This window comes from Zonotrichia leucophrys, chromosome 26 (genome assembly GCF_028769735.1).
Source record: "Zonotrichia leucophrys gambelii isolate GWCS_2022_RI chromosome 26, RI_Zleu_2.0, whole genome shotgun sequence".
Classification (NCBI taxonomy): Eukaryota; Metazoa; Chordata; class Aves; order Passeriformes; family Passerellidae; genus Zonotrichia; species Zonotrichia leucophrys.
The window spans coordinates 3,325,724-3,345,646 of record NC_088195.1 but is presented as its reverse complement, the minus strand read 5'-3'; the positions used below and the strand labels follow the sequence as shown (position 1 = coordinate 3,345,646).

The following is a 19,923-nucleotide window of genomic DNA, read 5'->3' as shown; positions in this document are numbered from 1 at the left end:
CCAAGTCTGTGGGATGTGGGGAGCAGAATTTTGGGAATCAGCTCCAGAGGCTCCAACATCCCGTTCCTCCAAACTTATGGGATACAGGGAGCAGAATTTTGGGAATTGGTTTCAGAGGCTCCAACATCCCGCTCCTCCAAGCTCCCTGTGGGATGCAGGAACGGAATTTTGGGGTTCTCCCACCCCAAGCCGCCCTCGCCGCGCCCATTTCCCCCATTTTTGGGTGACATCCACGGGATGGGCTCTTCCCTCGTGGATCCACCCATCCCTCTCCCCAGACACCTCTTTCTCCTCCCAGCTCCGGCTTTCCCGATTTTTGTCCAAATTCCTGCGGTGCCTTTTTTAGGGCGGGCAGCGCGGCCGTTCCAGAACATCCTGTGCGAGCGTGGGGAGCCATAAAAGGCTCAGGGATGGATCGGGAACGCCGGGAATTCGCACGCACAGCCCCGAGGAGGAGCCCAGCTGGGGAAACCCTCCCCGCCCTCAGTGTCCTACATCTTCCACACGGGGAACAGCAGCGCCGCTGGATTTGCGCGGATTTATTTTAATTTTTTATTTTTTTTTTTTTTTTTCCTCCCCTTTTCTCTTCCCACGCAGTAAATCCCAGCCCTGGCTGCTCCCGGCGCCGCTCGCAGCCCGGCGGGGAGTGGGAGGAAGGGGATGCTCGGAGGGTTTGGGAGAATCCGGAGCATTTCCAGCCATGAGCTGTGAGTATTCCCGAGAAATCCTGGGCAAAGGAAGGAGGGAGGGGAGGGAATTCCTGCCTGGAGCTCGTTTGGGAGCGAGATGCTTCGGGATCCTGTGTCCTCCCAGGCTTTTCAGGAACAGCCACCAACAAAGCTTGGAGTTTGTGTTTCTCTTCCAAAAATTGCGTGGGGAACGATAATTTTTTTTTTCCTTACCTTTTGTGGAAAAATATGGGTTTTCCCATACTTTTTTTTCCCCCAAAAAATCCCAAATTTTCAGCTTTTTTCCTCCCAGCATCCCCAATCCCATTTTTCCAGCCTTTCTCCCAGACCAGGCCCGGCAGGGATGGGGTCGCTGTGACCTCCCCCAGCTGTGATCTGGCCCGAGCTCTTCCCGTTCCCTCTGCGGCTGAAATAAAGAGAAAAAAGAGCTCTGGAAACACAACCCGAGGGCTTGGAAAAGCGTTTTTGTGTTTGACCCGTGCTGCTGGGGCAGAGGGAGATTTTGGGGACAAGAAAGGGGATTTAGGATCCTGGTGGGAGCTGGGTGGGGAAGGGAAACCCTTTGCCCTTGCAGGTGGGTCCTGGCTCTTGAATTAAATTAAAATAAATCAAATTATTTAAATTAAATTATTTGAATTAAATTAAATTATTCATATTAAATTCAAACTCCTGAGCTCAGCTGTGACACCAGCAAACCTCACCTTGCGCCGCTGATTTTTCACCCCACTCAGGGTTTAAAAAAGGACGATTTGAGCTCTTTCAAAAAACAAAGCAGGTTTTCCCCCCCCGTCCCGGAGCTGTGACACCCCTGACACCGGTGTGCCAGGAAATATTGGATTCCCGACGGGAATATTTCCTTCCACAACCCTCGTCCCTCCCATCAGGAGATCGCAGCTGCCAGGAGGAGCCTGGAGAGGGACCGGCATGGGGGAAGGGGCGAATCCAGAGCCCCCCAGCCCCTCCTGCATCCCAAAGGATGCTCGGGATGGGGGGCACAACCCAGCTCAGAGCGCTGCTCTGCCCCACACCATGAAATCCTTTCCAAATCCGATATTTTCGCTCTTTTTCTGCCGGTTTTTTTCCAGGCAGAGGCGGGGAAGCGGTGAGGGTTTGTTGTTGTTGTTGTGATGTTCCGGGTGGTTGTTACTATGGCGAGGGAGCTGAGGCGGGGACGGGGGGGGTCAGGAATCCCCGGCTGATAATTCCGAGCCTGTTCCTTTCATTCCCAGCTGCCGGGGCTGTTCCTTTCGTCGCCAGAACTCCCGGCTGGTCCCTGAGCTGCAGGGAGCAGAATTTTGGGAATTGGCTCCAAAGGATCCAAAATCCCGCTCCTGTGAGCTCCTTGTGGGGTGCAGGAGCAGAATTTTGGGAATCGGCTCCAAAGGATCCAAAATCCTGCTCCTCTGAGCTCCTTTTGGGATGCAGGGAAAGAAATTTTGGGAATTGGCTCCAAAGGATCCAAAATCCCGCTCCTGTGAGCTCCTTGTGGGATGCAGGAGCAGAAATCTGGGGGCTGTTCCTTTCATCCCCAGAACCCAGCTGATCCCTGAGCTGCAGGAGCAAAATTTTGGGAATCGGCTCCAAAGGATCCAAAATCCTGCTCCTGTGAGCTCCTTGTGGGATGCAGGAGCAGAATTTTGGGAATTGGCTCCAAAGGATCCAAAATCCTGCTCCTCTGAGCTCCTTTTGGGGTGCAGGGAAAGAAATTTTGGGAATTGGCTCCAAAGGATCCAAAATCCCATTCCTGTGAGCTCCTTGTGGGATGCAGGAGCAGAATTTTGGGGATTGTTCCTTACATTGCCAAACTCCCCTGGCTCCTGAGTGCAGGGAGCAGAATTTTGGGAATCGGCTCCAAAGGATCCAAAATCCCGCTCCTGTGAGCTCCTTGTGGGATGCAAGACCAGAATTTTGGGAATCAGCTCCAAAGGATCCAAAATCCTGCTCCTGTGAGCTCCTTTTGGGGTGCAGGGAAAGAAATTTTGGGAATCAGCTCCAAAGGATCTAAAATCCCACTCCTGTGAGCTCCTTGTGGCATGCAGGAGCAGAATTTTGGGAATTGGCTCCAAAAGATCCAAAATCCTGCTCCTCTGAGCTCCTTGTGGGGTGCAGGAGCAAAATTTTGGGAATCGGCTCCAAAGGATCCAAAATCCTGCTCCTGTGGGATGCAGAGAAAGGAATTTTGGGAATCAGCTCCAAAGGATCCAAAATCCTGCTCCTGTGAGCTCCTTGTGGGATGCAGGAGCAGAATTTGGGGTCTGTTCCTTTCATTGCCAGAACTCCCGGCTGGTCCCTGAGCTGCAGGGAGCAAAATTTTGGGAATCAGCTCCAAAGGATCCAAAATCCCATTCCTGTGAGCTCCTTGTGGGATGCAGGAGCAGAATTTTGGGAATCAGCTCCAAAGGATCCAAAATCCTGCTCCTGTGAGCTCCTCATGGGATGCAGGAGCAGAAATTTGGGAATTGGCTCCAAAGGATCCAAAATCCCATTCCTGTGAGCTCCTTGTGGGATGCAAGACCAGAATTTTGGGAATCAGCTCCAAAAGATCCAAAATCCTGCTCCTCTGAGCTCCTTTTGGGGTGCAGGGAAAGAAATTTTGGGAATTGGCTCCAAAGGGTCCAAAATCCCGCTCCTGTGAGCTCCTTGTGGGATGCAGGAAAAGAAATTTTGGGAATCAGCTCCAAAGGATCCAAAATCCTGCTCCTGTGAGCTCCTTGTGGGATGCAAGACCAGAATTTTGGGAATCAGCTCCAAAGGATCCAAAATCCCATTCCTGTGAGCTCCTTGTGGGATGCAGGAGCAGAAATTTGGGAATTGGCTCCAAAGGATCCAAAATCCCGCTCCTGTGAGCTCCTTGGGGGATGGAGAAATTCGGATGGAGAAATTGCCTGGCCCCAGGTTGTGATGCTGGCAGGCACTGGGGTGGCGCTGGTTGTGTCTCATCCCAGCAGTTTGGATTTGAAGGAATAGAGGGCAGGAATGCCTGGATGCAAATCCATCGAGCTCCTGGAAACAGGAGCTGAAATTCCTTGGACACAAATCCATCGAGCTCCTGGAAACAGGAGCTGAAATTCCTTGGACACAAATCCATCGAGCTCCTGGAAACAGGAGCTGAAATTCCTTGGGCACAAATCCATCGAGCTCCTGGAAACAGGAGCCGGCTCTGCTTTGCTAATTAGCCAGCCCAGGGTGAATTTATCCATGAAAATTCACCTGGAAAGGAAATCAGTCATCCAAGGGGGCAGAATTTTGGATCTGCCAGGGCACAAATCCTGGGGATGCAGCTCAAGGGAGGGCAGAGCAGTCCGGGCTGCTGCTCTCTCATTTTTCCTTGGATTCTGGGAGGCTTGATGTGCGGCTGCTGCTTTTTGTCGTGGCTTTGTGTCCCTTTGTCCCCCTGGAGCCAGGAATTTCCAGGAATTGCCCTGGGAATTGTCCCTGCTGCTGGAGGGTGCCAGCCCAAGCAGGATTTCTCCATTTATTTATTAATTCCTCATACCCAAGCAGGATTTCACCATTTATTTATTAATTCCTCATGCAATAAATGATGCTTGGTGCGCTCCTGAGCATTTATTTGGGATGATAAATAATACTAAAAACAAACAACCCTGCTCGGATTAATCAGATTTTATGGAGACTCGGGGTTGGGTGGGAAGGATTTTCCTTCCTTGTCCCTCTCCCTTCGCCCTCTCTCGCTAATTAAGCTCATCTGCATGGCGCTTAATGAAGGAGAGAGGAGATGGAGCAATGACCGCGCGTTCCCAGCCCTCTGCTCCCAGGATTGCAGAGCCGGGGTTCGCGTTCCTCCGGGTGGGGATGAGAGGAAGGTCGGGGGATGAATCCGGTGGGTGAGAGCAGGAAAAGCTCCCCAGCCGGCAGGAAAACAGGGATGGAAGGAGCAGAGCCTGGTTTGGAGTCACCTGCGGGCGGGGAAGCAGCAGAACGAACCGACTCCAACCTTCTCGCCTGGCTTGGGTTTTGTTTTTTCTTTTTTTGTGTGTAGGTGGTTTTTTTTGTTTTGTTTTTTTTTGGGGGGGTTTTTTGGTTTTTTTTTTTTTTGTTTTGTTTGTTTGTTTTGGTTTGGTTTGGTTTTTTTTTTTGTTTGTTTTTTGGGTTTTTTTTTTTTTTTGGTTTTTTTTTTTTTTTGTTTGTTTGTTTTGTTTTGGTTTGGTTTGGTTTTTTTGTTTTGTTTTTTTGTTTGTTTAGTTTTGTTTTTGTTTTTGGTTTTTTTTGTTTTTTTTTTTTTTTTGTTTTTTGTTTTTTGTTTTCTCACCTCTTTTTGTTTTGTTTTATTTTTAGGCTCGGTCTCTGCGTGAGCTGCTGAGGCGGCTCCGGAGCCGCGGCATTGATGGAGAGGCGCTGAAAGGTGGCGGCGCTGCTCGGGGGGGGTGGCGGTGACACAGGGGACAGGCGACAGTGGCGCTCTGGGGGTGGCACAGGGGACAGATGGCAGTGGCAGGGCAGCTCTGGTCCTGCTCTGCTCCTGGCAAAGTGAGGTTCGCACTCTGGGATTTTCCCTCAGTTCAGGAGGAACATTCTGGGGCTGGAGCGAGACCAGGGAAAGGAATGGAGATGAGGATGGGTTTGGAGAGTCCTGAGGGAGCTGGGAAGGGTTTGGAGAAACCTTGAAAGGGTTTGGAGAATTCTGAAGGATCTGGGAAGGGTTTGGAGAGTCCTGAGGGAGCTGGGAAGGGTTTGGAGAATCCTGAGGGAGCTGGGAAGGGTTTGGAGAGTCCTGAGGGAGCTGGGCAGGGTTTGGAGGGTCCTGAGGGAGCTGGGAAGGGTTTGGAGAAATCTGGAAAGGGTTTGGAGAATCCTGAGGGAGCTGGGAAGGGTTTGAGGGAGCTGGGAAGGGTTTGGAGAGTCCTGAGGGAGCTGAGAAAGGGTTTGGAGAATCCTGAGGGAGCTGGGAAGGGTTTGGAGAAATCTGGAAAGGGTTTGGAGAGTCCTGAGGGAGCTGGGAAGGGTTTGGAGAATCCTGAGGGAGCTGGGAAGGGTTTGGAGGGTCCTGAGGGAGCTGGGAAGGGTTTGGAGGGTCCTGAGGGAGCTGGGCAGGGTTTGGAGGGTCCTGAGGGAGCTGGGAAGGGTTTGGAGGGTCCTGAGGGAGCTGGGAAGGGTTTGGAGGGTCCTGAGGGAGCTGGGCAGGGGCTCAGCCCGGAGCAAAGGAGGCTCAGGGGGAATTTCTGGCTCTGCACAACTCCCTGCCAGGAGGGCACAGCCGGGGGGGATTTGGGATCTCATCCCAGGGAACAGGGACAGGAGGAGAGGGAACGGCCTCAGGCTGGGCTGGGGAGGCTCAGGTTGGACAGCAGCAGGAATTTCCTCATGGAAAGGGCTGGAAGGGGCTGCCCAGGGGGGTTTGGGGGTGTCCAAGGAATTCCTGGATGTGGCACTCAGTGACACAACTTGGCCGATCCTGGCGAACTTTTCCACCCTCAACAATTCCGGAATTCTCTTTTTTTTCCAGCACCAACCCCACCATGGAGCTGCCCAGCACCAAGGACTTCCAGTGGAAGTCCCTGGCGCCGCTGCCCAGCCGCAGGGTTTACTCCACGCTGGTGGAGGCGGGCGGGCAGGTGTTCGCCGTGGGCGGCTGCGACGACAACGGCGTCGCCGTGGATTCCTTCGAGGTCTACTCGCCCGAGGCCGACCAGTGGGCAGCGCTGCCCGCCATGCCCACGGCCAGGGCCGGCGTGGCCGTCACCGTGCTGGGCAAGAGGATCATGGTGATCGGCGGCGTGGGCGCCAACCAGCTGCCGCTGAAGGTGGTGGAGATGTACAACACGGACGAAGGGCGCTGGAGGAAGCGCAGCTCGCTCCGCGAGGCGGCCATGGGCATCTCCGTGGCGGCCAAAGGCAAGTGTGGGAAACATGGAAAATTTGGGAGGTTTCACAGATGGCAGGAAGGTCTCTGAATGCAGAACCTGAGGGTGGAATAGAGGTGGAAGCAGGTTTTGATATAGAATAGTGGATTGTGGAAATCTTCCCTGAAGTGCAGCTCACTCTGCGAGGCGGCCATGGGCATCTCCGTGGCAGCCAAAGGCAAGTGTGGGAAACATGGAAAATTTGGGAGGTTTCACAGATGGCAGGAAGGTCTCAGAATGTAGAAGGTGAGGGTGGAATAGAGGTGGAAGCAGGTTTTGATATGGGAGAATAATAGATTGTGGAAAACTTCCTCAAAGCGTAGCTCGCTCCGCGAGGCGGCCATGGGCATCTTGGTGGTGGACAAACGCAAGTGTGGGAAAGAGGGAAAATTTGGGAAGTTTCACAGATGGCAGGAAGGTCTTGAAATGCAGAAACTGAGGGTGGAATAGAGGTGGAAAAATGATAAATATGATTGTGGAAAACTTCCTGAAGTGCAGTAGCTCTGCGTAGGCGGCCATGGCATCTCCTGGGGGCAAAGCAAGTGTGGGAAAGAGGGAAAATTTGGGAAGTTTCACAGATGGCAGGAAGGTCTTGAAATGCAGAAACTGAGGGTGGAATAGAGGTGAAAAAATGTTTTGATATAGAATAGTGGATTGTGGAAATCTTCCCTGAAGCGCAGCTCACTCTGCGAGGCGGCCATGGGCATCTCCGTGGCGGCCAAAGGCAAGTGTGGGAAACATGGAAAATTTGGGAGGTTTCACAGATGGCAGGAAGGTCTCAGAATGTAGAAGATGAGGGTTGAGTAGAGGTGGAAGCAGGTTTTGATATGGGAGAATAATAGATTGTGGAAAACTTCCATGAGGCGGCCATGGGCATCTCGGTGGCGGCCAAAGGCAAGTGTGGGAAAGAGGGAAAAAGTTTGGCAGGAAGTTTCAGAGACGGCAAGAAGGTTTCAGAATGGAGAACCTGAGGGTGGAATAGAGGTGGAAAAATGTTTTGATATAGAATAGTGGATTGTGGAAATCTTCCCTGAAGTGCAGCTCACTCTGCGAGGCGGCCATGGGCATCTCGGTGGCAGCCAAAGGCAAGTGATGGGAAAGAGGGAAAGTTTGGTAAGGAAATTTCAGAGATGGCAAGAAGGTTTCAGAATGGAGAGCCTGAGGGTGGAATAGAGGTGGAAGCAGGTTTTGATAAAGGAGAATAATAGATTGAGGAACACTTCTCCTGATGGGGAGACACCTAAAAAAGTTCTGAGCATCTCGGTGGTGGCCAAAGGCAAGTGTTTTCCACCCAGACTACAGGGTGTATGCAGAAGGGGGAATGGATTTCTGGTTCTTTCCTGCAATAATTTAATTGGATTTTCGGGTTTTTTTGCTCCATCCAGACTACAGGGTGTACGCAGCGGGCGGGATGGGCTCGGACCTGCGGCCCCACAACTTCCTGCAGCACTATGACGTGCTCAAGGACATCTGGGTGTCCCTGGCTGCCATGCCCACCCCCCGCTACGCGGCCACGTCCATCCTGAGGGGCTCCAAGATCTACGTGCTGGGTAAGGGGCAGCGCTGCCTCCTCCTTTCTTCCTTCTCCTTCCTTCTCCATCCTCTCTCCTTCTTCTCTTTTTTTTTCTTCCTCTCTCTTCCTTTTCCTTCTTTCTCCTTCCCTTTTCTTTCCCCTCCAAGATCTACGTGCTGGGTAAGGAGCAGCTCTGCCTTCTCTCTTCTTTCTCCTTCCTTTTCCATCCTCTCTCCTTCTTCTCTTTCTTTTTCTTCCTCTCTCTTCCTTTTCCTTTTTTCTCCTTCCCTTTTCTTTTCCCTGCTTTTCCATCTTCTTGCTTCCTTCTTCCTTTCCCTTCATTTTTGTCCCCTTTTCTTCCTTCTCCTTCACTTTTTTCCTTTTGCTTCCTTTTGCATCCTTTCTCTTCCTCCAATTTCCTCTCCTTTCCACTTCCCTCTCCTTTCCAATTCCCTCTCCTTTCCAACTCCCTTTTTATTTCAATTCCCTCTCCATTCTAATTCCCTTTCCAATTCCGTCTCCTTTCCAATTTCCTTTTCCTACAATTCCCTCCATTTCAGTTCCCTCTTTTCCAATTCCCTCCATTCCAATTCCCTCCATTCTAATTCCCTTTTCTTTCCACTTCCTTCTCCTCCCCAATTCCCTCCTTTCCAACTCCCTCTTCATTTCAATTCTCTCTCCATTCCAATTTCCTCTCCATTCCAATTCCCTCTCCTTTCCAACTCCTTCTCCATTCCAATTCCCTCTCCATTCCAATTCTCTCCATTCTAATTCCCTCCTTTCCAATTCTCTCTTTTCCAATTCCCTCTTTTCCAATTCCCTCCTTTCCAATTCCCTCTCCATTTCAATTCCTTTCCATTTCAATTCTCTCTTTTCCAATTCCCTCTCCAATTCCCTCTCCTCCCCAGGGGGAAGGCAATCCAAGTACGCCGTCAACGCCTTCGAGGTTTTCGACACGGACACGCGCTCCTGGACCAGGTTCCCCAACATTCCCACCAAGAGAGCCTTCTCCAGCTTCGTGCCCACCGAGGAGAAGCTCTTCAGCCTCGGGGGGCTGCGCCAGGGCCGGCTCTACCGCCAGCCCAAGTTCATGAGGACCGTGGACGTCTTCGACCTGGAGCAAGGTGGGAGCTGGACCGGCCATGGACCTTCCTGGGGGATTTGGGGACACAGGGATGGGTCTGGGGTCACAGGGATGGGTTTAGGGACACAGGGATGGGTTTGGGGTCACAGGGATGGGTTTGGGGACACAGGGATGGGTTTGGGGACACAGGGATGGGACTGGGGTCACAGGGATGGGTTTGGGATTTGTGGACACACAGGGATGGGTTTAGGGACACAGGGCTGGGTTTGGGGTCACAGGGATGGGTTTGGGGTTTGGGGTCTCACAGGGATGGATTTGGGGTCACAGGGATGGGTTTGGGGCACAGAGGGATGGGTTTGGGGTTTGAGGTCTCACAGGGATGGATTTGGGGTCACAGGGATGAGTTTGGGGCACAGAGGGATGGATTTGGGGTCACAGGGATGAGTTTGGGGTTTGGGCCACATAGGGTTGGGTTTGGGTTTGGGTCACAGGGATGGTTTGGGTCTCACAGGGATGGATTTGGGGTCACAGGGATGGGTTTGGGGTTTGGGGTCTCACAGGGATGGATTTGGGGTCACACAGGGATGGGTTTGGGGCACAGAGGGATGGATTTGGAGTCACAGGGATGAGTTTGGGGTTTGGGCCACATAGGGTTGGGTTTGGGGTTTGGGGTCACAGGGATGGGTTTGGGTCTCACAGGGATGGATTTGGGGTCACAGGGATGGGTTTGGGGTTTGGGGTCTCACAGGGATGGATTTGGGGTCACAGGGATGGGTTTGGGGCACAGAGGGATGGATTTGGGGTCACAGGGATGAGTTTGGGGTTTGGGGACACAGGGTTGGGTTTGGGGTTTGGGGTCACAGGGATGGGTTTGGGGCACATTAGGGCTGGGTTTGGGGTTTGGGGACAGTGATCTGGTTTTGGGGACACACAAGGCTGGGTTTGGGGACACAGATCTGGGTTTGAGGTTTGGGCACACAGGCTGGGTTTGGGGACACACAGGGCTGGGTCTGGGGCTCTGCCACCCTTGCAGAGCACAGAGCTCCCATCTGCTGCTGCCTTGAGCTCAGCTTAGAGGACGATTCCCAGTCAGGATTACCGAGTGCAATGGGAAATCCAACAGTGGGATAACAGGGGCCAAACCCAACAATCCCACGGGGTTCTATCACCCCAAGGTGACGCAGCCAAACTGCCCTTCCACCCAGAGGGGTGGGTGCCTTTCCAGGAGTGGGTGACCCCACAAGCCCAGCGTGTCCTGTCCTTCCAGGTGGCTGGATGAAGATGGAGCGCTCCTGCTACCTGAAGAAAAGGCGAGCAGACTTTGTGGCCGGCTACCTGCGGGGCAGAGTTGTGGTGGCCGGGGGCCTGGGTGAGGCTCTGGGACCTTGGGAATCCTTTATAAAACTGTTGGAATTGTTGTCATCCCAAAAAAAAGGGAGAAATCCCGGTGCTGGCTGGTGGGAGGGAGCAGGGAAAACAAACCCAGTAATGGGAAGGGGTCAGAGCAGCCAAGAGAAGCTCCGTGGTGCTTCCCAGATCATCCAGCGCCTCCCTTTGTGCTTCCAGGGAATCAGCCGAGCGTGCTGGAGTCGGCAGAGGCTTTCCACCCCGAGAAGAACAAGTGGGAGAGCCTCCCCCCCATGCCCACCCCGCGCTGCGCCTGCTCCAGCATCGTGCTGAGGGACTGCCTGCTGGCCGTGGGGGGCGTCAGCCAGGGGCTCAGCACGGCCGTGGAGGCCCTGTGCCTGTCTGACTCCTGATTGGGACACACCTGGAGGAGAATCCCACCTGGAACAGGGCCCTGTGCCTGTCTGACTCCTGATTGGGATCTATCTGAATGGGGATCCCACCTGGAACAGGGCCCTGTGCCTGTCTGACTCCTGATTGGAACCCATCTGGAGGAGAAACACACCTGGAACAGGGCCCTGTGTCTGTCTGACTCCTGATTGGGACACACCTGGAGGAGAAACACACCTGGAACAGGGCCCTGTGCCTGTCTGACTCCTGATTGGGATCTATCTGAATGGGGATCCCACCTGGAACAGGGCCCTGTGCCTGTCTGACTCCTGACTGGGATCTATCTGAATGGGGATCCCACCTGGAACAGGGCCCTGTGCCTGTCTGACTCCTGATTGGGACACACCTGGAGGAGAAACACACCTGGAACAGGGCCCTGTGCCTGTCTGACTCCTGATTGGGACACACCTGGAGGAGAAACACACCTGGAACAGGGCCCTGTGCCTGATCTGAGCCCACCTGAGTGGGGATCCCACCTGGAACAGGGCCCTGTGCCTCTCTGACTCCTGATTGGGACACACCTGGAGGAGAATCCCACCTGGAACAGGGCCCTGTGCCTCTCTGACTCCTGATTGGAACACACCTGAGGGGGGAATCTCACCTTGGACAGGTCCCTGTGCCTGTCTGATTCCTGATCTGAGCACACCTGGAGGAGAAACACACCTGGAACAGGGCCCTGTGCCTCTCTGACTCCTGATCTGAGCACATCTTAGGGGGGATCTCACCTTGGACAGGGCCCTGTGCCTGACTGACTCCTGATCTGAGCACACCTGGAGGAGAATCCCACCTGGAACAGGGCCCTGTGCCTGATCTGAGCCCACCTGAGGGGGGATCTCACCTGGAAGAGGTTCCTGTGCCTCTCTGACTCCTGATTGGGACACACCTGGAGGAGAAACACACCTGGAACAGGGCCCTGTGCCTCTCTGACTCCTGATTGGAATCTATCCCTGTTTTTGGCACTCCAGGTGCCAGAGATGTGCCCTGAGCCCAGTTCGGGTGGCTCAGGCACTCCTGGCTGTGCCTGCAGGGCGAATTTGAGGATTTCAGTGGGTTTGGGGTGGTTTGGTTTGGGTTTCTCCCGGAGCTGTGAACAGCAGATGGCATCCTTGAGGATCTCAGCAGTTTGGGTGGTTTGGTTTGGGCTGGGTGAACCCCTGATCTCCCAGAGCTGTGAACAGCAGATGGCATCCCTGGGCCGAGCTGTGGCTGCAGCAGCACCTCCCGCTGTCCCGGGCTGCCCTGCCCGGGTGAAGCTGCACCAGCGCGGCTCTAAAATCCCATTTCAGGCGCTGCAAGACCCAACAAATAACCTGGATGCTGCGCGTCTCCTCCAGTATTTTATTCCCGTAGAAAGACACCCCCGAGGAGCTCAAACATCCTCCAGGAGCTGGGACAGGGCTGGATTTGGGTTGAGGAGCTGGGACAGGGCTGGATTTGGGTCGAGGAGCTGGGACAGGGCTGGATTTGTGTCCAGGGGCTGGGACAGGGATGGATTTGGATCCAAAAAGTCCCTGATGCTGCTGCCCAGGAAATGCCTCCAGGGCTGGGTCCTGCTGGAGCTCGGCAGTGAATCCCTTGGGATGAGAGAGCCCCGAGCTCCTTTCCTTGGATAAATGTTGGGTTTATCACCAACCTGGCCCTGTGGGGCTGCAGGAAGCCCTGGAGCTGGGACAGGGCTGGATTTGGGTCCAGGAGCTGGGACAGGGCTGGATTTGGGTCCAGGAGCTGGAAAAAAAGAGCTGGATTTGGGTCCAGGAGCTGGGACAGGGCTGGATTTGGGTCCGAAGAGTCCCTGATGCTGCTGCCCAGGAAATGCCTCCAGGGCTGGGTCCTGCTGCAGCTCTGCAGTGAATCCCTTGGGATGAGAGAGCCCCGAGCTCCTTTCCCTGGATAAATGTTGGGTTTATCACCAACCTGGCCCTGTGGGGCTGCAGGAAGCCCTGGAGATGAGACAGGGCTGGATTTGGGTCCAGGAGCTGGGACAGGGCTGGATTTGGGTCCAGGAGCTGGGACAGGGCTGGATTTGGATCCAAAGAGTCCCTGATGCTGCTGCCCAGGAAATGCCTCCAGGGCTGGGTCCTGCTGGAGCTCGGCAGTGAATCCCTTGGGATGAGAGGGTCCCAGAGCTCCTTTCCTTGGATAAATGTTGGGTTTGTCACCAACCTGGCCCTGTGGGGCTGCAGGAAGCCCTGGGCTGGTCCCTCTGTCCCCAGGACCCTCCGTGCCCCCTCATTTATCCCAACCCAGCCGAGCATTTGGAGTTTTCCAGTGACAAAAAAAATCCCGGCCGTGTCCTCGGCTGAACTCTCCACACTCGGAGTTCTGAGAGGATTTTCAGCCCCGGTGGCTGCTCCAGCACAGAGGCTGAGGGCTGAGCTGGCCCTGCTGCCAAAAATCCTCATTTATCGTCCCCGAGCAGACTCTGTCTGCACAAACAGGAAACTTCCTCAAGGAGCAGCTTCCAAAGGATGGGGTGGAGCAGAAACGATTCCTGCACCTTGCCGTGGGCTCAGGACACGCTGCTGGGCTGGTCCTGGCTGGTGGGGACAATATTTTTGGGGTTAGTGCTGCTTTTTGGGGTCAGTGCTGCTTTTTGGGGTCAGTTTGTGGTGGCAGTTCCCAAAAGGAGCCCCATGTGGGGTTGTGTGAGTGCTGCTCCAGCTGCAGCTGGGAATTCCGCTCTGGAGAGCTGGGAATTGAGCTCTGGGATCACTCTGTCACTGCCATCCTCATCCCTGGGATGTCCCCAACCCTGTGGGGACACCAGCAGTGAGGTCACCCCCAGCTGTTCCCATTCCTGGGGAATCTGCCGGTGCTGGAGCGGATGTGGAGTCACCATCCTGAGAGACAGACGCTTCCTGGTCGGAAAATAAAAGCTCCAGCTTTTTTTGGTGGGCTTTTTGTGGGTTTTTGTCTGCGTTTTTTGTGGATTTTTTTTTTCTGGAGGTTTTGGGTGTTTTTTGAGGGGAATTTTTCTTCTTTTTCCTCTAAATGCCTCGGGGTTTCTGTGCTGTGACATCCCCAGTGCCCAAGAGGGTGACAGGGACACCTGGGGGGTGGATTTGTGGTAAAAGGAGACTTGGAGGGGTTTAATGGAAAAATTAGGATGGATGGAATGATGGATGGATTGAGGGATGGATGGATGGATGGATGGATGGATGGATGGATGGATGGATGGATTGAGGGATGGATGGATGGATGGATGGATGAACAGATGGATGGATGGATGGATGGATGGATGGATGGATGGATCCCTGGATGGATGAATCCATGGATGGATGAATCCATGCATGAATCCATAGATGGATGATGGATGGATCCATGGATCGATGGATCAGTGATGGATGGATGGATGGATGGATGGATGGATGGATGGATGGATGGATGGATGGATGATGGATGGACGGACAGATGGAACCCCCAGCTGCACTCCTGGGGTGGCCTCTGCCGCTCTCACCACCCATGAAAGGCCATAAATGACTTTTCCACAGGCTCCCATTGGCGCTGATGAGTTTCCCTTCTCCTGCTGATGGATGGGGAGGATCAGAGCATTCCCGGCTTTTTTCTCCAGGGTTTTCAGAGGGAAAATGAGGGAAAATGTGTTTCACACCTGCCTGAGCACCCCCGGCAGCAGGTGAGGAATGCTGGGGCTCAGGGCCACGAACGAGGGGCCTGCATTAAACTTTTTGTTGTCTCTGGCATTTTAATGACTCTTCCTTTCCCTGTGGGAGGTCTCCCTGCTGAGGGAATCTCTTTGGTGATGTTTATTCCTTTCCCAGTCCACAAACACAGCCTGTGCCCACCCAATCCCGAGGCACAGCCACAAGGTTTGGCCGGGATATGGAAGTTTTCAGAGCCAGGAAAACACTGTAGAATTTATTTTCATGTAATAAATTAATTAATATAAATTTTGCAGCCTGCAATCAGACAGAGCTGTGACCGAGCAACAAGCTGAGCTCGGAGCAGGTTTTCCTGACACGGAGCCAAATTCCTGGCTGGATTTCAGGCTGGTTTTAGTGGACACGCAGTGGGGCCGCGGGACAAGCCCGGGTTGGGTTTTCCAGGGGAATTTCGATGGATTTCCCCCAGCGGAGAAAGCGGCGGGCGCTGCCACAATGGGGGATCCTTATCAGCGGATTCCAGCGGGCTCCCTCCGCGTCCCTTGGCATTTCCATGAAAATGGGAAAGGCTTCCTGAATAAAGCCCTGGAACAAACATCCCCTCCCACAGCAGCACGGAATCCTTGGGAGGAATTTATCCAGTGGGAACAGAAACTCCACGGGGCTGCGGGGCCTTTGCACAACGGGGGAAACGTCGGGAAAAGCATCCCGAGAAATCCACCGGGACCCCAAACACGGGGCTGCAGAGATCCTGTTAAAAACGGGAGCACATTCCCGGTGCTAAAAGAGATTTCAGCATTTATTTATTTATTTTAGTTATTAAAAGTGATTTCAGCATTTATTCTAATAAAAAGAAAGGTCTAAAACAACGGTGCTAAAAGTTATTTCAGCATTCATTTATTTATTTTATTTATTAAAAGTGATTTCAGCATTTATTCTAATAAAAAGAAAAGCCTAAAGAAAGGCATGCTAAAAGTGATTTCAGCACTTACTATAATAAAAAAGAAAGGCCTAAAGCAAGGGGTACTAAAAGTGATTTCAGCATTTATTTATTTATTTATTAAAAGTGATTTCAGCATTTATTCTAATAAAAAGAAAGGTCTAAAACAACGGTGCTAAAAGTTATTTCAGCGTTTATTCTAATAAAAAGAAAAGAAGAGGACTCTAAAAGTGATTTCAGCATTCATTCTAATAAAAGAAAGGCCCCAAGCGAGGGGGTCCGGGCCGAGGATGCTGCAGCAGCGATGTCCCCGATGTCCCAGGGGAAGGGCACAGCTCCCCTGGCTCAGATGTCCCTTTTTATCCTGTTTGTGTCCCTCTGGATTGATTTCTGTTGGGATTTTTCATCTGCATGAAGGTTTCAGGCCTTGATTGGCCCTTACAGCTCTGTCCAGGCCGGCTCTGGGGGATGCTGCATTTTGCTGAGCTGTAATTTCTTATACCCACCCTTTAAACCCCTTTTACAATATAATAACCCAACTAACAGCGCTCAATAACAATGATCAATTATTTTACAACAGTTTCTAAGCTATTTTTAACAATCCCAGTGACATTTTCATTTGCATGAAGGTTTTAGGCCTTGATTGGCCCTTACAGCTCTGTCCAGGCCGGCTCCTTTCATGGAGGGGGTGCTGCATTTTGCTTGGGTGTAATTTCTTGTAACCACTCTTTAAACCTCTTTTACAATATAATAACTGAGTTAACAGCACTCAGTAGCAATTATCAATTATTTTACAACAGCTTCTAAGGTATTTTTAACACTCTCAGTGACATTTTCATTTGCATGAAGGTTTTAGGCCTTGATTGGCCCTTACAGCTCTGTCCAGGCTGGGGGGTGATGCATTTCGCTGAGGTGTAATTTCTTATAACCACCCTTTAAACCCCTTTTACAATATAATAACCCAACTAACAACACTCAATAACAATTATCATTTTTTTACAACCGTTTCTAAGTGATTTTTAACAATCCCAGTGACATTTTCATTTGCATGAAGGTTTTAGGCCTTGATTGGCCCTTACAGCTCTGTCCAGGCCGGCTCTGGGGGATGCTGCACTTTGCTGAGCTGTAATTTCTTACGACCACCCTTTAAACCCCTTTTACAATATAATAACTGAGTTAACAGCACTCAGTAGCAATTATCAATTATTTTACAACAGCTTCTAAGGTATTTTTAACACTCTCAGTGACATTTTCATTTGCATGAAGGTTTTAGGCCTTGATTGGCCCTTACAGCTCTGTCCAGGCTGGGGGGTGATGCATTTCGCTGAGGTGTAATTTCTTATAACCACCCTTTAAACCCCTTTTACAATATAATAACCCAACTAACAACACTCAATAACAATTATCAATTATTTTACAACAGGTTCTAAGCTATTTTTAACAATCTCAGTGACATTTTCATTTGCATGAAGGTTTTAGGCCTTGATTGGCCCTTACAGCTCTGTCCAGGCTGGGGGGTGATGCATTTCTCTGAGGTGTAATTTCTTATAACCAGCCTTTAAACCCCTTTTACAATATAATAACCCAACTAACAGCGCTCAATAACAATGATCAATTATTTTACAACAGCTTCTAAGCTATTTTTAACAATCCCACGACAGCGACAGTGACATTTTCCCCTCAATCCCTTTGCTGGCCGCAGCCAGGGAGGTTTGAGCCGTGCCCGGACAGGATCCTGTTTGCTTTGAGGCTGAAATTGCAGCACTTGGGTTCAGCTCAGCTCCTCCCCGCCGTGTTTATCTTCCCCGTGGCCCTTGGAAACGGCTCCTGCTGCTGCTCTGTGTAAATAATTCATGACCACAATTCATTAGCGCCGCTCATTATCGCCCGTTCTTTATCACAATCCGTTATCACGATTCATTATCGCGATTGCTGCAGCTCGGGATCGCCTTCGGATGTTCTGGGATGATTTTAGGATGAGCAGAGAGAGATTTGTGCCTGGTTTGTTGAGCTCGGGGAGGCTGGAGGTGGGAATGAGCAGCCTGAAGCTGAGGAACCGAGGTGGCCATAAAAATCAGTGACAGTAGCAGGGGAAGGGACTTGGGTGTCTTCATTGTACCAAAGTGACATTTAATGTGTGTGGAACAGGTGACAGCCATGGAGAGTGGCCCAATGGTACCAAAATGACATTTAATGTGTGGGAGCACATTGGGACAGGTGACAGCCATGGAGAGAGGCCCAATTGTACCAAAATGACATTTAATGTGTGTGGGACATTGCTGGGACAGGTGACAGCCATGGAGAGAGGCCCAAATGTGCCAAAATCACATTTAATGCATGTGGCATCATGCTGGGACAGGTGACAGCCACAGAGAGTGGCCCAGTTGTACCAAAATGACATTTAATGTGTGTGGAACCCCATTGGTACTGGTCACAGCCTTGGAGAGTGGCCCAATGGTATAAAAATGACATTTAATGAGTGTGGGACCACACTGGGACAGGTGACAGCCATGGAGAGAGGCCCAATGGTATAAAAATGACATTTTTGCATGTGGGACAGTACTAGGACAGGTGACAGCCACAGAGAGTGGCCCAGTTGTACCAAAATGACGTTTAATGTGTGTGGAACCACATTGGTACTGATCACAGACATGGAGAGTGGCCCAATGGTATAAAAATGACATTTAATGAGTGTGGGACAGTGCTGGTACCAGTCACATCCACGGAGAGTGGCCCAGTTGTACCAAAATGACATTTAATGAGTGTGGGACCACACTGGGACAGGTGACAGCCTTGGAGAGTGGCCCAAGGGTACCAAAATGACATTTAATGTGTGGGGGACAGTGCTGATACTGGTCACATCCACAGAGAGTGGCTCAACTGTACCAAATTCACATTTAATGTGTCTGGGACAGGTGACAGCCATGGGGAGTGGCCCAATTTACTAAAATGACATTTAATGTGTGTGGGACATCACTGGTACTTGTCACAGACATGTAGAGTGGCCTGATGGTAACAAAATCACATTTAATGTGTGTGGGACTGTATTGGGACAGGTGACAGCCACAGAGAGTGGCCCAATGGTACCAAAATCACATTTAATGTATGTGGGACCGTATTGGGACAGGTGACAGCCACAGAGAGTGGCCCAATGGTACCAAAATGACATTTAATGTGTGTGGGACCGTATTGGGACAGGTGACAGCCTTGGAGAGTGGCCCAGTTGTACCAAAATGACATTTAATGTGTGTGGAACCCCATTGGTACTGGTCACAGCCTTGGAGAGGGGCCCAATGGTATCAAAATTATATTTGATGCGTGTGGGACAGCATTGGTACTGGTCACAGCCTTGGAGAGTGGCCTAATGGTACCAAAATCACATTTAATGTATGTGGGACCGTATTGGGACAGGTGACAGCCACAGAGAGTGGCCCAATGGTATAAAAATGACATTTAATGAGTGTGGGACCACACTGGGACAGGTGACAGCCTTGGAGAGTGGCCCAAGGGTACCAAAATCACATTTAATGTGTGTGGGACCGTATTGGGACAGGTGACAGCCACAGAGAGTGGCCCAATGGTACCAAAATGACATTTAATGTGTCTGGGACAGGTGACAGCCATGGGGAGTGGCCCAATTTACTAAAATGACATTTAATGTGTGTGGGACATCACTGGTACTTGTCACAGACATGTAGAGTGGCCTAATGGTACCAAAATCACATTTAATGTGTGTGGGACCATATTGGGACAGGTGACAGCCACAGAGAGTGGCCCAATGGTACCAAAATGACATTTAATGTGTGTGGGACAGGTGAAGGTGGTGGGGAGCAGTTTGGTGCAAGGCTGTGCCCGTGATTTGGGGTTCCACCTTCCCTGAGAAACATCTCTCAAAAAGTCACCCCATAACCTCACCTTGGTGACAAAACCAGCCAGGGGACAGTGCCACCCACCTGGCTCTGTCCTGACAGCCCCGAGGCGCTGCGAGCTCCGTCCTGTGTCACTCTGTGTCACTCTGTGTCACTGTGTGTCACCTCCAAAACCCGCAGACAGGAGTCAGGGTTTAAATCATCGTTTGGGACCCCCCTGCTCTGCCAGAGCTCGCCTGGAGCGGTGGGAAAATCCAGGTTTGGGTGAGTAATCCCGCAGTTATCTCCGTCTGCCATCGATCCAGGGTGTCCTCACCCAGGCCAGAGCCCGGCAAGCGCCTTTGTTTTTGGCTCTTCTGGGAAATAATTGCATTCTTTTAATATCTGCAAAGGAAGGTTTACCGCAGGGAGACCACACGGGGAGGAGGTGGTGCTGAGGGAGCTGGGGAGGCCCTGAGGAGCCTCAGCTGCTGTTTCCTCCCCAGCTCTGGGCTTGGAGAATGTTCTGGTTCCTCCCTGCCAGGCTGCGTGTGCAGGAGGGCAAAGGGGG

At 51.8% G+C, this 19,923-nt stretch overlaps 1 protein-coding gene across 3 annotated transcripts; it reads left to right on the top strand.

Annotated features, from left to right (window-relative positions):
- The first annotated feature begins 511 nt into the window (after positions 1–511).
- Positions 512–13,841, top strand: KLHDC8A (kelch domain containing 8A). 3 transcript variants are annotated; one of them, XM_064733053.1, is made up of 7 exons: positions 512–707; positions 4,986–5,052; positions 6,154–6,542; positions 7,936–8,100; positions 8,972–9,187; positions 10,415–10,516; positions 10,714–13,841. In XM_064733053.1, the coding sequence occupies exons 3-7, from the start codon at positions 6,167–6,169 to the stop codon at positions 10,905–10,907; spliced, it is 1,053 nt and encodes a 350-aa protein (XP_064589123.1). In that variant the 5' UTR covers positions 512–707; positions 4,986–5,052; positions 6,154–6,166; the 3' UTR covers positions 10,908–13,841. The 3 variants fall into 3 exon arrangements, with proteins under 3 accessions (XP_064589123.1, XP_064589122.1, XP_064589121.1); XM_064733052.1 differs by lacking the exons at positions 512–707; positions 4,986–5,052 and adding an exon at positions 5,075–5,182 and having other exon boundaries at positions 10,714–10,892; positions 10,955–13,841; XM_064733051.1 differs by lacking the exons at positions 512–707; positions 4,986–5,052 and adding an exon at positions 5,075–5,182.
- The last annotated feature ends 6,082 nt before the right edge of the window (positions 13,842–19,923 follow it).